General features: G+C 53.8%; 1 protein-coding gene across 2 annotated transcripts; it reads left to right on the top strand.

Annotated features, from left to right (window-relative positions):
- Nucleotides 1–7085: 7085 nt before the first annotated feature.
- On the top strand, nucleotides 7086–14731 carry PPP1R1A (protein phosphatase 1 regulatory inhibitor subunit 1A). 2 transcript variants are annotated; one of them, XM_059081523.2, is made up of 7 exons: nucleotides 7086–7310; nucleotides 10800–10860; nucleotides 11873–11910; nucleotides 12283–12316; nucleotides 12908–13063; nucleotides 13952–14058; nucleotides 14600–14731. In XM_059081523.2, the coding sequence occupies exons 1-7, from the start codon at nucleotides 7227–7229 to the stop codon at nucleotides 14603–14605; spliced, it is 486 nt and encodes a 161-aa protein (XP_058937506.1). In that variant the 5' UTR covers nucleotides 7086–7226; the 3' UTR covers nucleotides 14606–14731. The 2 variants fall into 2 exon arrangements, with proteins under 2 accessions (XP_058937506.1, XP_058937505.1); XM_059081522.2 differs by having other exon boundaries at nucleotides 7090–7310; nucleotides 12253–12316.
- The last annotated feature ends 965 nt before the right edge of the window (nucleotides 14732–15696 follow it).

The raw sequence follows: 15696 nt of genomic DNA, 5'->3' as shown, positions 1-15696 counted from the left end.
CTCCAACTGAAGCAGGGCCCAGCAGTCCACAGAGGAGTGATGTTAAATAGAATATTATGCTTAGTGAAACAAGTCAGAGGACAACAAATACTAAACGATATCACTGCTGTTTGGAATCTAAAAATGATATAAATGAACCCATATACAAAACAGAAACAGACTCATAGACGTTGAGAACAGACTCATGGTTACCAAAGGGGAGAGGAAGGGAGAGAGGGACAAATTAGCGGTATGGGATAAACAGATACACACTGCTCTACATAAAATAGATAAGCAACAAGGATGCACAGGGAATTATGTCCAGTATCTTGTAATAACCTATAATAGAATGTAATCTGTAAAAAAAAAAAAAAAGAAAACTGAATCACTATGCTGTACACCTGAAACTAATGCAATACTGTAAATCAACTAGACTTAAATTTTAAAAAAAGAAAAAAGACTAAAAATAGCAAGCCAAAAAAAAACCAGTTTTAGGTTTTGGTTCATACTTTGGCCTGGTCATTCTCATCTCTGAATTGAGCCTGTGACTTATCTAAGAGTGAGCAGAATAGTTAAGAGGCTTTCCTGGGTTTTCTCCCAGGAGCAAGAGAATAAATTCTTCCTGCCCACTGGACCAATAAAGTATAAAGGATTGCATCATGAAATCACACTTATCAGGCAATCAAAATGCAACTTCATTCTTTTATTACATGAAAAGTTGTGGTTGTCATATAATATATAGTATATAATATACACAATAACATGTACAATATACAATATAGAATATGTACGATATACAAGGTATAATGTAATGGGAGTTACACTCTCCCCTCCAATGGGACTAAATTACAGGGACCCAGGATTTTCCCTTCAAAGTCCCCTCAGCCTTCTTGACTCCAATCTAGAACAGCCCTACTCCCATCCCTTTGCCTCTGTACTACCAGTAGCCTTTCTTTCTAGGCCTCCTGAGACCCAGTCCAACCCCACCTACGGGTCCTGAGCGCTTCCTCTACTTCTGGGGGAGGGGAAGGGACCCAGAGCCTTGGTCTCCTGTACCAGCCCTAGCACAGCCTTCTAGAGTCCTCACCACCTTGCTGACCTGCCAGGCAATCTCACTATCTGTAGCGGGCCGAAGAGCGTCTCAAAAAAATTCACGCCTACCCTGACTCAGAATGTGACCTTATTTGGAAATAGGGTCTTTGCAGATGTAATTAATTAAGGATCTTGAGATGAAATTATCCTGGATTTAGGGTGGGTGCTAAATCCAATGACTGATGTCTTTACAGGAAGAGGAGAGAGGACACAGAGAGCACACAAGAGGGAAGAAAGCCACGTGAAGACAGAGGCAGAGACTGGAGTTATGCTGCCACAAACCCAGGAACACCTGGGGCCATCGGAAACTGAGAGAGAAGGAAGGATTGTCCCCTAGAGCCGTCAGAGGGAGCATGGCCCTGCTGACACCTTGATTTCAGACTCCTAGCCTCCAGAACTGTAAGAGAATAAACCCCTATTGTTTCAAGCCACCCAGTTAGTGGTACTTTGTTACAGCAGCCCTAGGAACTAATACACCATCTCCCCCTGTCCTTCCGGCTATAGCAGTATTCAATGGCCAACCCCCGGCAAGAGGAATGCCAAGGCTTGGGCTGGGGCCCAGTGCCCTCTGCCAAGCTTGGTAGGAGTTGGGAAGGACGATGGACTGTGACTCTCAAATGACCCTTCTCCAACCACACTCCCCTGCTGAGCAGCCCCGGGAGAAAACCAGGCATCTGCTCCCGGCCACCTACCATCAACAACGCACCCAGAGCCCAGGGGGCCCTTCCCTCCTACTCCCAGTAACCTACCTCAGTCCGGTCCTGTGGCTGGGGAATTTTCCATCCCACCCCCAAGTCAAAGTCAGTAGATTTAATCATTAACAGGGCGGGTGTTAATTAGCAGGGCAGGGTGAACATCCATGCTGATGAGGACACAGCTAGCCATCAAGAACAGCTGACCAGACAAGGGTGGGAAGAGCAGGATCTGGCTAAAAAGGGGCAGGGGGTGTTCTGCAGACCCCCTCCCAATTCTGAAAGTTTTGAAGCCCCCATTTCTTCATCCCTGCCTTTTCCAGAGTCAAAGGAGAAAACATTAGCTAAGATGATCTCCTCGTTACTCATGTTCCTTTCACAAGAGCTTGATGGGTGCCAGGCACTGAGCTAGGTACTCTGTGGGCATCACCTTATCCCACCCTCACTAGGATAATAGAGATACCTGTTAGTTACAGATAAAGAAACCAAGGTTCATGGGGCTTCCCTGGTGGCGCAGTGGTTGAGAGTCCGCCTGCCGATGCAGGGGGCGCGGGTTCGTGCCCCGGTCCGGGAAGATCCCACATGCCATGGAGCGGCTGGGCCCGTGAGCCATGGTCGCTGGGCCTGCGCGTCCAGAGCCTGTGCTCCGCAGTGGGAGAGGCCCGCATACCACAAAAAAAAAAAAAAAAAAAAAAAAGAGACCCAACGCAGCAGCCAAAAATAATAAATAAATAATCCTACATTTAAAAAAAAAAAAAAAAAAAGAAAAAGAAACCAAGGTTCAGAGAAGTTAAACATCTTGCCCAAAGTGGCAGAGTTCAGATTTGAACCCAGGAGACGATTATCTGAGCAATCAGAGGTCATATTGACCTCCCTCCTTCCCTGATGCCCCTCATTCTTATACTTTCACTTTGCAGTATTTGCCATTTATAATTACCTAGTTACCCTACTACACCCAGAGCCCTGCTAGGCTGTAAGATGCCAGTGGACAGAGACTGTACTTGTTTTGTGCTCCACTGTATCCCCAGTGCTTAGCACAATGCCTGGCACATATGAATACCTGATAACGATTGGTTGGAAGTATAAATTCGACCTGTTAGAGAGCTGGGGTGGAAGGCGAGGGATTGGGTCTTCTAGAAGAGTGATGATCACAGGGTTAAAATGCATTTCACGAGGTCCTCTGGTCTATGCCCTTGCTTCAGGTTCAGCCGTTGCCTCCAAATCTGGCTTACTGGGGAAAGCATTGGCATGGGTTCAAGTCCTTGGGAGAGCTGCTTCCTCTCTCTTGGCCAGTTTCCCCTCTCTAGCTCAAGGAGGTTGGGTTGACTGATCTTTACGTCTCTTCCACCACTACCAGTTTGTGGTTCAAGAAGAGGCAAAACATTTTGGAAATGAGCATCCCCTCGGTTTGAATCACCATCTCTGGCCCCATTCCCAACAGCGCCAGCCGCAAGGGGGTGTGCACCCAAGCCTGGCAGAATCGCAACAATGGGTTTTTTTGCAGGCAAACCAGGACTCATGCAGCTGGAGGAGGCTGGGCCTTCCAAGTCATCCCCTGAGAGGCCACACATCTACTCCAACGGTGCTGCTGGGGCTCACAAGAAGTTCTGGAAACTTCTCTTGCAGAGATGGCTTCTGGATGGGCTTTGGAGCCCCAGGGGGTAGACAGCCTCACTGCAGGGTATCCACACCTCAGCTCTAGATCCAGTTCTGCTCCTCGCCTGGTCTCCCTCCTTCTTCACGAGGCACAACCCCTAAAGACTCTCACTCATTTCCAGAAGAGCAAAGCCACCCCAAAGGACAAGGATTCGCTCCCCAGTAAGGATTTTTCAGAGCAGATGCCACCAGTTCTGAGATGATTTCAAAGGAGTTTCCAGAAATGTTTGAGAAACTGCAGCAAATTGGTAGGAGCATATGGCTTCCCAGGGGACCACTTGGATAGGGTCATTACTCCTTTGGGTGTTCAAAGTCCTCAGAGCTGAATGCGTGGAAAGTGCGCATGCATCATGTTTTCTTTATTTTTTTTGCGGTACGCGGGCCTCTCACTGTTGTGGCCTCTCCCGTTGTGGAGCCCAGTCTCCGGACGCACAGGCTAAGCAACCGTGGCTCACAGGCCCAGCCGCTCTGCGGCATGTGGGATTTTCCCAGACTGGGGCATGAACCCGTGTCCCCTGCATTGGCAGGTGGACTCTCAACCACTGTGCCACCAGGGAAGCCTTTCTTTTTTTTTTTTTGGAATTTTATTTTACATCATGTTTTTAACAGGCAGGAGTTTAGCCCTGCCACACTGGCCAGCAGGAAGATGCAAAGATAGAGGTAAGGGCTTGGCCTCCTGGGTTCTAATCATAATTCCTGCCCTCCTTCCTGGTTGGGTGTGGGGATTAGTAAATTAACACAGGAGAAGGTTAGTGGGGGGTGAGGATGACAGACAAATAAAAGCAGAAATGCTGAGAGCCACAAAGAGCAGCCACATTAAGCCAGAGTCCAGCTTGGAGAGTAGGGGCAGGTGGGAGCTGTGAAGCAATTGCATCACCGAGTCACATCCCTGTAACCTTAAATATTTCATGGACCCAGAAGTACACCACGTGGAACAGCTGCAGCTCCTCCGGTGGGGCCGGGACTGCGGCAGGGACGTGAATGCTTGCACACACACAAGCACACCTTGCACAGACACGTGCAAGCCAGGCACAGGGCAGGCTCCGCTCTTACTCATTCTAGAAAGGGCTCCAAGAGCAGGCATTGCAACTCCCAGCCTCATGTGCAAGCGACCCACGTCTTCTTCCACCCACAAGCCCAACAGACACCACAGTCACCCACCCAGCTCCAGCCATAATAAAGGTCAAAACGACATCACAGGCCTTCACAGACAGACCCCTTCCAGCTATGTAGCAACCCCAGGACCAGCGGCTGCAGCCAGCCACACTCCCCTCCCCGCTACCCATAAACGTTTTGCCCACCCACCCCCAGGCTCCTCCCAAGCCAGAACCAGGAGCTGCCTGTCCTCCCTCCCTGCTCTCTCTGCTCCTCTGCCTCTACCCCAGCGCTGGCTGCTCCCAGGAACCCTTGTCCTACACGGGCCCCACCAGCCATCTCTCCAAAGCCTGAGCGCTCTGGGCCCTCTCCTGACCTTTCAGCGGAAGGGAGTCTGAGAATCTGGAGCCTGAGAAGGGAAACGGAAGTGTGGATGTGAGGCTTTGGGAGGAATTTCCATGACCAAACCCAAGTTTGAAGGGAATACGGCAAACTGGTTGACTGGAGTGGGTGTGGAGGATCTGCTTTTGAGAACCTGGAAAGGTGACTCCCCTAACTCTGCTGTCCTGCCAGGAGATAATGCAACAATAATAACAGCAGCTATCAATCAATTGAGGGCCCTCTATGTGCCAGGTGCTTTACCTCCTATGATACTGAACCTTATCAGGTAGGGACAATTCTGCCCATTTTACAAATGTGGAAATCAAGCCTCAGCGAGGGGCATCTGAGTCCCCAGAGACGGGGGCGTGGGAATCCTGGCTTCAAGTTCCAGGTTCCAGGGTCCTGGTGGAATGGGGTAGGGGAGGGACAAGTCACCTATTTAAAGGACACCTTGGACCCTGCTCTGTTTATGTGTAGTTAGGAGATGGGTGAGCGGAGGGAAAGCCAGAGAGAGCACCTGGGTCCTATTGGGCCCCCTTGTCCCCCACCCTAACCTTATCCTCTTGGCTTCAGTGCCTTCACACACCCTCCTTCCAATGTCACCTGAGGGGAGGGGAGCAACTGGAAGGGAGAGATCTGAGGATCCAACCAGCTGGTATCCAGACTGGCCCTGCTACCTCAAAGAGAGCACAAAGGGACCATGCACATGTAGGCTGGGTGTAGGGGGTCATTCCTGGAGTCCAAATGACAGCAAAACAGGGGCGAATTAACAGCAGATAGAGGTCTGGCTGGCCCACTGGGTCCCTATAACCCCAGCCTTGCCCTGAGAAAAGTGAGGCAGACCTGTTTTGTGTAAAGGGATACGGTTAGGGGGAAGGGCAGGGGAGGTTATTTTGGGAGGTAAGATGGAAAGGGGCAATGTGAAATCCAGGCCAGGGAAGGGCTGCCTGGAAGAGGAGGCAACTGAGGATTTAGCCTGACCACTTAGAGAAGAGGATGATCCCAGGGTTCCCAGAGAACCAGGCGTCAATCTCTATGGAACGTGCCAGTTGCTCAGTTTAAGACTGAAGAAACAGAGCTCTGGCTCTGGCCTCTGCCCAACCCCTCCCTCAGAACTCTCTGTGCCCATTTCTTCTCCTCCCCCAAAGATGCATCCAGCCCTGCCCCTCCTCAGTGCCCCTCACCTTTCCTCCCTCTACCCAGTGGTCCCCAGCCCCTGGCAGAGTGCCCACCAGCTCCAGTGAATATCCTATCTCCCTCACTCACTAGTATTGACATCTTGGTCCTACACCAAACTAGTAAGTTCTTCACATAGTCTCACCTCCATCCCTTCAGTTACAGCAGGTCCTTTTCATTATTCTGCCAATAGTGGAACTGGAAAACCAACCCCATCTATAAACAAGCTACCCCACCAAAGGTGTTTCCCTCTCCATCTCCGCGGAGCCTTCTTCCCGGGCAGGCCTTTCACCTGCTTTACCTCCCCAGAATTTAGCAAGCAAGAAGAGAAACCTATTTCACAAGCGTTACTGGCTCCCCACCCCCATTTCTCCTTCTGCTGAGTCCCAGATGGTCCTGCTCCCTGAGCCCTCCACCCACTGCCATCAGCACTTCAAGACAGAGGCTCTGGATACCCTTTAAGGTCTTCGGTTCCCCCTCTCTCTGCTCAGTGAACACAGACCTGTGCCCAGATCCCAAGCCTCCCCTCCAAGTTTCCACCTCCGCTCTAGCGGTTTCCTCTCAGTGGAAAGTCCCTCTCCTGGTCTAACTTTAATCCCTCCTGCTGCAAGCCTAGATCCCCTTTCTTTCTTTTCTCTATGAGGCGACCCCTTTAAGATCAGAAAGGAAATCTTCCTCTAGCGTTTGCAGCCTCCTCTCTGGCAACGCCCGTCCACATTCCCAGCCCCTCAATTCTGCCCCAGCCTGGAGAAGTTCTTCGTGGCCGCTCCTCACCTCCACTCCCCGCCCAGAACTCTGAGGATCCCCGGATACCCATCCGGTTTGTGTCCACTGCGACCGGGACCCAGGTTCGCCCGCCAGCGGGGCGGTGACCCCTGCCAGCCGGCGGCACAGCCACCACGGGGTTAAGGCTCCGGGCGTGGGGAAGGGGAGGGGGCCGGGAGGGGCGGGGGCCGAGCCAATCGGCGGCCGCGGAGTCCCCGGGGCAGCGAGCCGGGAGCTCTGAGCCGGGAGCCGAGAGCCAAGCGTGCCGGGCTGGGGCCGGGCCGGAGCGGAGCGAAGAGGGAGCGCTCCCGCCCCAGCCCCGAGTACGCCGCCTGCCCGCCCGCCGCCGCCGCCGCCGCCGCCGCCGGCCCAGCGGCCGCCGCCCCAGCCATGGAGCAAGACCACAGCCCCCGGAAGATCCAGTTCACCGTCCCGCTGCTAGAGCCGCACCTTGACCCTGAGGCGGCGGAGCAGGTGCGGAGCGGGGCGGGGCGGCAGGGAACTCGCCCCACAGAGGACGAGAGACCCCTGGACTGTGGGATCCGAGACCCCCGCTCAGTCCTCCCTTGGCGGTGCACCTCTGCGAGCGCCGGCGCGCTGTTTGGGGGGGGTCTTCTCTCCCCTCCCCCACCGTGGAAGCCCCATCTCCCCGTCTGTGCTTCTTCGAGACGGACTGAAGGACGAGCGCCTGCCCTCGAAGCCGGTCCCCGCGAGAGTCGCTCTCTGCCTCCCCAGCCCTGGGGGAGGGGGCTTGCCTGAGGACAGGACCCCTCCCCCTTCGCCAGTCTTTCATCCCCCACCCAGTCAACCCCCTGCCAGAGTTTCTGAGCTCGGTAGGGGCGCCCAAAGGTGTCGGGGGGCCTAAGGGTGAGGGCAGGTAATGGAGGGAGTTGAAAGAGGAGAAAGAGTCCCCCCAGCCCTCTCCTAATCGGGGGCGACCCTGCCGGACCCCAGAGGGTGAGGACAAGAAGGGGCTGAGGAAAACTGCGAGGGCCGGGGCTTGGGGGAGAGGAGTGGTCGTGTCTGCAGGCTGACTCCGCGCTCTGCAGGTCAGGACACTGGGTCCTTATTCCCATCTCCTGCCCTTTGGATCGGCAATGGGTGGGGGGCGGGAAGGGGAGGGAATGGAGAGAATATGGCCCTGGGGAGCGCGAAACGAGGGCTTTCTCGGGGCTGGGGTCCTAGCTGGGCGTGGGCAAGGGAGAAGCACTGTGCTGGCCTGGGCTCAAGGGGTGGGAGTCCAGGGCCCTGGCCCAGCCTCCCGGCCTGGCCTATTTTTAGCTCCGAGCAGCCTGGCAGAGGCGGCAGTGTATGAGACTGTGTGAGCAAGTGTGTGTATCAGGGAGAGTGAGCATGTGCGTGGAGACGGTGACCACCCGTGGTCGCTACTACAGCCCATTTGCCAAATATTTGCTCATTTGCTCATTGCTCCATCTTTTTTCGCGTTCTCTATCCATTTGCCTAGACACCCCTGTTCCTAGAGACTATTTCCCACAAGGTCACTTCTGTTTCCCCCTACTGGCTGCCAGGGCTCTGGCTGGGTCTCCCCACCTGAGAAAACTCTGACCTCTTGGGATGGGCTGGGGAGAGTGTTCTTTATGCTGCTCCAGCTGTTTGGTGGAATAAGGTCTGATGTGAAGGGAAAGGTTGGGTACACACGCTCTCCCTATAACGTTAGCTTCCCAAAGTGTGGGCAGGGGTTAGGGACCTGTGTCTCCATCCTCTCCCTGGCCTGTGGGGGGAGCCGGATCTCCAGACCTCTAAGGTGTGACAGTAGGAGGGAGGATGGTGAGACTGCAAACCTCCTGAGGTTGAGGAGGCTGGAGAGCCAGGAGCATGGAGAGCGTCCCCTTGGGGTCAGAAAAAAAGGCTATTATGCCTAGAGGCAGGGGGTTGGCTAAGATAACCTCAGACCCAGGGAAAAGGGCCCAGGAGTGTGAGCTACGGGCTCAGGGGTGAGGTTCCAAGCAGAAATGCCTTCCACTGGCACAACCAGTGCTCGCTGCCTGATGCCTGCCTCTGTTTGGTGTTAGATGTGGCAGGTGTAGGTGTGTGTTGGGGGAGGGCAGGCCAGCTGGCCCAGGGCTCTGGGGATCAGGGGAGGAGGATGAGGCAGTGCTATAGAGCCAGAGGGAAAAAGAACTGGGACTTCAGCCTGCTTTTCTCTCATCTTCAGAAATCTGTGTCTGCTCAGCCTGAAATTCTACCTGCAGTCTAACTTCAGTCCTCCTTGCTGTGTTACCCAAGTGTGTAGGCAAAAAGCTCCAGGCTTGGCAGGAACACCTACCCCAGACTGACATGAGAGGGCGGCAGGGGTTGGAACCTCTGAGTTATGGAGCACAGAGTGGCAGAGGATGGAGGCGTGCCCACAACTACCAGGTCCTTGGGCATAACTGGCTTGGAAAGAAATCAGAGGCAAAGGCACAAAGTGTCCTTGAGAACTAGGATTTGTGATCGGGGAAAGGAAAGTAAGAGACCGCCTACTCATTTGCTAGTAGTTCAGGTTCCTGGGAGGTACTTCAGGAAGTCTAACTTTACTCCCTCCTGCTGTAGGACACCAGAATTCTCAAGGACTCTGAGTACTTAGAAATCTTGTCCAAGGCAGGGAAATTGGTTAAGGGACCTGTCCAAGATCACAGAGCTCTGCTGCCCTCTCAGAGGCCCTTTCTGTCAAACTTTCAGACTCCTTCTCAGGCTGCCAACCCCCATTAATCCCCACCCCCACCGCACCCTCTCCCTGTCTCAGCTCCCCTCCCCCAGGGCAGGAAAGAAATAGAGAGGAGTCCTCTCTTAGGAGAAGGATGGCCTCACCCCACCTGCACGAAGCACACTTGCCCACCTGCTGGCCCCCAGCACATTTGCACCAGGAATAGCCAGCGACAGACTCACAAATAATGTCTATGCAGTGCATGCTTGTATGCACACACAAACACACACACAGAACTGGTATTGCTAGGGACCTTGAAATGCCACCAAAAACTGATACTGCTGGATTCTCCTAAGAAAACAGTCCCTACCCCAACCTACCCCCATTCTATGTACCCATTTCTTCTTTGAGGGGTCGTTCTCTCAGATTAACCCTGCCCCCAGCTAGGGCTGATACCCACTTTCTGCCCTGGAGGGAGCTGCAGGGACTCCAACCCCACAGTACCCTTCACTTTCAAGCCTCCAGAGAAACGGAAAAAACTACGTGTCCCAAGAGTCCTTGGACTGACTTCAACAACCATCAACTTTATTGGCAGCAAGACAAAAGAACAGAGGCGGGGAAAGGGGGCTCAGAGGCCCAGCAGTCAATCCGCTCTTATATGTTACTTTCTTAAAATGGGACCTCAGAGCCCAGGAGAAGATTTTTCAGCTTAGCTTTAGTCCCTGACCAGGGTCCTGCCTCACGTTTCTCCTCATATTATATTTACCATGACAAGGATTTCTCCAGGCCGTATTTCCTGACAAATCAGAAAGGCAGTGTGTACAAGGATAGGGAGGAGATGAGGGAAGGAGGGGCATGGGCCAGGTGAAGGTACGTTCAGACCTACCTTCTCTGTGCTGTCCTCCCAGGCTAGGTGGGGATCGAGGGGAGCTCTCCGCCATTTGGGGAGTGGGCTGGGAGACTAAGGGGAAAGCTTTGTGCCCTCTCGGGTTATTTCTGACCATTGATCCAGGATGGACGGAAGGACAACAGGCCAGAGATTGATGCATTAGCGCAGATATAGCTGCTGAGATGGAGAGCTGGGGCCAGGACCTGGGGAGATGTGGAGACAGAAAGGGGGTTGGGGGAAGCAGGGAGTGGAGGTGGTCTTCTGGGTCCCCAGGGCAGAGGGACGGGCCCAAGAACGTCCATCCGGAGACCGTGGGTTCAGTGTAACGTGGCACTTTTGGAGGTGTGCTAAGTGGGAGGCCTGGATTATGTAGCTGAGTGTGCGTGGGGCTGTGATGCTTCCACGTGTACTTGACCTCTTCCCTCAGATCCGGAGGCGCCGCCCCACCCCTGCCACCCTCGTGCTGACCAGTGACCAGTCATCCCCAGGTAAACCCAGGATGGGTTGCTGAAGGGAGTGGGGGCTGCTGAAGACAGCTGGGTCCCAGTGAGAGAAGGTGGGTGCTAGACAGGAGGGCACATCTGAGGAGCCTGCGGTCTCCTCAGTCCTGGAGGCAGGGAAGTGGTGGCTGGGTTAGCAGGAGGATTTCCTCTGCTTTGGAAAGACAGAGCAGTTCTAGGAAGCGGTGGGGGGGGAGGCAACCTGGTTCCTAAGCCCCCCAGGAGTTGGGGTGGTCAACGGATTGTTGGTTGCTCTGGCAACGGCCTTCCAGGTTTCTCCAGCAACTGAGAGGCTGCTGCCCCCACCGCCAGAGGCGGTGACAGCTGTGAGGGGGGAGGGACCGCCGCCATCAGCTATTCTCATGGCCCCCAGAGGGGAAGGGGAAGGTTAGAAACAGCTCAGGGAGCAGCTGGCATTCTGGTCACCAGTGTCTCCATCAAGGTCTGGGGAGAGAACAAGGTCTCAGAGAATGTCAGGGGCGCTGGCGGGAGAGTGGAAGAGAGGTAGTGATGCTAATAAGCCGGACTGGAATTCAGGATACCTGAGTCTCCAACTTTCCTCCAACTACTAAAAAGGACTGTCCTGGGCTCTGCACAGGATAAGTTTGCTGTTCTCTATCCAGTGTTCCCTCCTAGGCATGTTTCAGTTCTGGATCGGGGGTGGGGGGCTGATTGGAAGGAGACAGGGAGGAAAAGGACAAAAGGACCACAAACCCTGCCTTCGAGAACCTCCAGATCTGAGGCAAGGATGTAGATGCAGACTGAGCACAGAGGCAAGGACAGGACTCTAAGCAGGAGGTAAAGGCAGCCAGCGGCGCAGGAAGGAGCTGGAGGGAAGAGGCTGGGGACAGCCACCATCAGGGCCAGCTTCCTAGGGGCAGATGTGAGGGACGGATCAGGAAGAAGGTGATTGCAGAGGCTCCTCCCCTTGGGAAGTCAGTCTGCAGAACCCCCTGGATTTCCCATCCTCATCACTTCCTCCTTTCCCTTCTTCCCTCAGAGGTGGATGAAGACCGGGTCCCCAACCCGCATCTCAAGGTGAGCTGGCCCCTCCCGCTCAGCCCACCACAGAGAACCCCCAGACCCATTAGAAGATTATTCCTCAATCCCCCCCATCTGTAGGACCTTTTGTCTCCCTCTTTCTTGTTACCCCCCCACCACCACATGTTCTTGAGTGGATGTACACACATGGTCCTCTACGTTCTCCCATACACGGTCTCCTTGCTCACCATCATGGGGGTGGGGGCCGAGGAAGCAGGAGTTTTCTTTCCCCACTTGCTGAAGCCCCCACCTACCCCCAGTCTCCAGTCCCAAAGCATGGCACGGCAGGGAGGAGGGCGAGAAGGGCGGACGCCCACCTGTGCTCTGTGCCCTTCACAGTCTACTTTGTCCATGTCTCCACGGCAACAGAAGAAGGTGATGAGGACCACACCCACAATGAAAGGTTCGGAAGACCCTTCCCCGCTATGCCTGATGCTGAGCAGTGGCCCGGATGACCCCTTTGGAAGAATCCTTGGGAAGTCATTAAATCTGCCTTTATTAAAGGAGAGTTGTTGCTGGACCAGCCGGGGCTGCATTCCAGCTCCGCCACCCACTAGCTGGGTGGCCTTGGAGAACCTGCTTAACCTACAGGGGCCCTGAATACTACCTCACTTTGGCAGTTAAATAAAGTATGTGAACTCACCCGGCATAGTGCACAGCACAGAGGAGGTACTCAAATATTTCTTGAATCTAAATTGAGTCTTTTCTCCTGCCCCCAAAGGAGACCAGGTATCCCAGCAAGTCAGGAAGATCTTTTGCTCTTCAAGGCTCTTCCTTTCCCCTCCCTTACCTTTGAAAAAAGTACATTTTATTGTCTAGCTTTAGCCCCTCCTTACTGCCCAGCAGATGTCCCTCCTTGTTCAATCTCAGACAGGAAAGTCAAACCACACGGGCAGTGTGTGCTGGCCCTCTAGTGGGGCTGTCAAATCTGAGGGTCCATGGAGGAGACTGCACAGTCACGTCCAATGCTCTCTCCCTTTCTGTTTGCCCTCAGAGCTCCAGATGATGGTTGAACATCACCTGGGGCAACAGCAGGAGGGAGAGGAGCCTGAAGGAGCCGCTGAGGGCACAGGGACACAGGAGTCCTGCCCACCTGGGATCAGAGACACAGCAGCGGAGTCGTGGCTGGGCACCTCTGGCAAAGCACACAGTACGTTCAGGCTGGGGAGGGACCAACCCCAGGGGAGGCCAGCCTTACCCGTTGTAGGGAGGGGCCTAGCAGTCGCCAGACACTGTCTTGAGAGTATGGATTCTTTGCACGGATGGTGTGTGTTTGCATCTCTTCATCTTTCTTTACTGAATGACACCATCCTCTCAGAGCTTGGACTTCAGAGCTCCCTATTGTATCGGGGGAGCCCACCAGAATGGGAGCAGCCTTCACGGGCTGGAATCCTGGCTCTGCCACTTTATCAGCACGGAGGTCTTGAGTACCTTAACCTCAATCAGTAAAGTGATAATGATGGTGCTTATTGCATTGGGTTGTTTGTGAAAATTCAGTGAGACTGGTCCTTAGCCCAGCAGTGAACACAAAGTATGCAAGAAGTGGAACCTGCATGTCCGTGAGTCCCACATCCCAGATGTGGGCCAGAAGTCAGAATTTTTCCCGTTTTGTGAAGGTGACACGGTATATACACCGTATGTTCCATAATACCCCCAGCAGAGCCCCCTGTAATCAAACACATGAATATTTCTGCAGGGAAATGGTCACACTAAGTGGGATAAATAGGCTATCAAAAGCTCATCTCTGTTCAGGTCAGGTTTAGCCACACTTTGAGATCATACCCAAAATTTTAAGCTTTTTTTTTAGAGGGTTTTTTTTTTTTCGATTTCCGATTGCAGATTTTTTTAAAATAGTGAACCTAAGTAGTCATTGTGACCAGAGGAAACCCGGTTGGTCTTGCCCCATTGCCTTCCGCTTGGTCTTGGGCTCCTCTCAGGGGCCGTTAAAGTATGGGCTAGCGTGAACAGAAGCAGCTCCCTCTCTCCGAGCCCTCGTGAATACTACCTGTCCCTCCCACCACCTGTTCTCCCTCCTCAGAGCCTGCAGAATCCATCCCTAGCACTCAGGAGAGGGGCAGTGAGAAACCCAGCACAGAGGAACCCTCAGCCCATAGACCACCATTGGATTCCCAGGGAGCCAGTTCGGTAAGACCCCAGGGCTGGGCTGCCCAGTCTGCAGGAGAGCAGGCTGTGTGGAGAGGGTTAGGGCTAAGATCTGGAGTCAAGGAAAAGGGGGACAAAGGACCAGCTTCAGTCACTGAAAAGCTGTCCTCTGTGGCCAGAGGATTTGCATCTCCCCGGAAGGACAAACAAAGAGAAGTGGGATAAAAGGGCAGCAGGAGGGATTGAGGTTAGACTGTCTGAGGATTTCTGGCTCCTGGAATGGGTGATGGAAGTAGACCATGGATTTCCTGCTAAAGGGCATTTGGAACCCAAAGGCAGATCCTCACCTGTCCAGGCTGGTGAGCAGTGGTCCTGCCTGGAGTGGAGACACTGATGAAATAACCCTGTGAGCTCTGATTTTACAGTCTCCCCTCCCCTGTGTAGACTGGACACGGGGCCAGGGACTGGTGTGAGACATTAGAAGTTAGATGCCTAACGGGATGGTTGGGCATACCAGCAGGGGAGGGGACAATAGGACCTCAGGCCTCTCACCCTCTCTTTCTACCCGCTTCCCTCGCAACAGGTCTGAGAGTGAAGGAGGCATCTTGGAATCAAGACGGCAGTTGGGAATGCACGGACACTGGATTTGTTTCTTATTTCTTCACTTTTGGGAAAAATCTCTTGTTTTTAAAAGTGATAAATTTAGTGTTAAGTCCTTGGTATTTTCCTTCTTTCCCAACTCGGAGAATCTTTTCTCCCTCCCGTCTTGTCCTGCCCTCTCTATAGCCCCCCTCCCTCTTGCCTAGCTGCCTCCAGAAAGGAGGAAATAAGGAAGCTGGGCAGGAGCCTTGAGAAGGGAGGAGTTTTTCCCCAGCCTTGCCCTGATTTGCTGGGGGAAGAGAGCTGAGGGTCAGATAGGTAGGAGGACTGACTTCCGGGGTACCAAGAAGGAAGGATAGCCCCAGGCTCTCTTCATATTGAGGAAAAGATACAACCACCTGGCAGGGCTGCCCTGAAGCCTTGGAGCCCTAAGGCCCGGCTGGCTGCGACGCTGCTGTGGGCGCCATCTGCTGAACAAAGGCGGGAACTGCACCCTGGCGCTTGGCCCATGGGAAAGAGGCGGGAGGTTGCGTGGATGCCTCCCTGCCTGCCCTCCAAGCCTCGGTGATTCCCAAGCTTCAGGATGTGTTCCCTCTCCAGCTGTGCGGAGACCACCACCCAGATTCCAACCTGTTAGCCAAGCTAGATTGAGGACACAGTGGCTATTCACGAAGAGGTGCTTGCTAGGAACTGGAAAGGTCACCTCTCCCCCTTGTCCAAGACACCAAGGGGCCAGGGTAAACGACGAAAGCTGAGCATAAGTAAAGAAACTTCCTCAGACCCCACAGCCAGGCCTCTCCCGTCTACTGCTTTTGATTTTTCCAGGCAGTGGAGAGAGGAGGGGAGGGGAGATTCACCCCTCTTTACTGAAGAAGTAGTGTGATGGAGAGAAAAAAGAACTTCAGAAGTGTAAGGTTCCCTTCTGCCACCCTTGCTGTGCACCTCAGGCGAGACCTCACCTCTCTGGGCCTCCATATATAACAGGATGAACACCGCACCAGGGTTTCATCAGCTTGAAGAGACAGTGCACGTGAAGATGCCCCGTGCACTTTCACCCGGCAAACAACACACACAGCCAGG

The sequence above is a fragment of the Kogia breviceps genome, chromosome 12, assembly GCF_026419965.1.
Source record: "Kogia breviceps isolate mKogBre1 chromosome 12, mKogBre1 haplotype 1, whole genome shotgun sequence".
Taxonomy (NCBI): domain Eukaryota; kingdom Metazoa; phylum Chordata; class Mammalia; order Artiodactyla; family Physeteridae; genus Kogia; species Kogia breviceps.
This window is presented reverse-complemented; position numbering and strand designations above follow the sequence as displayed.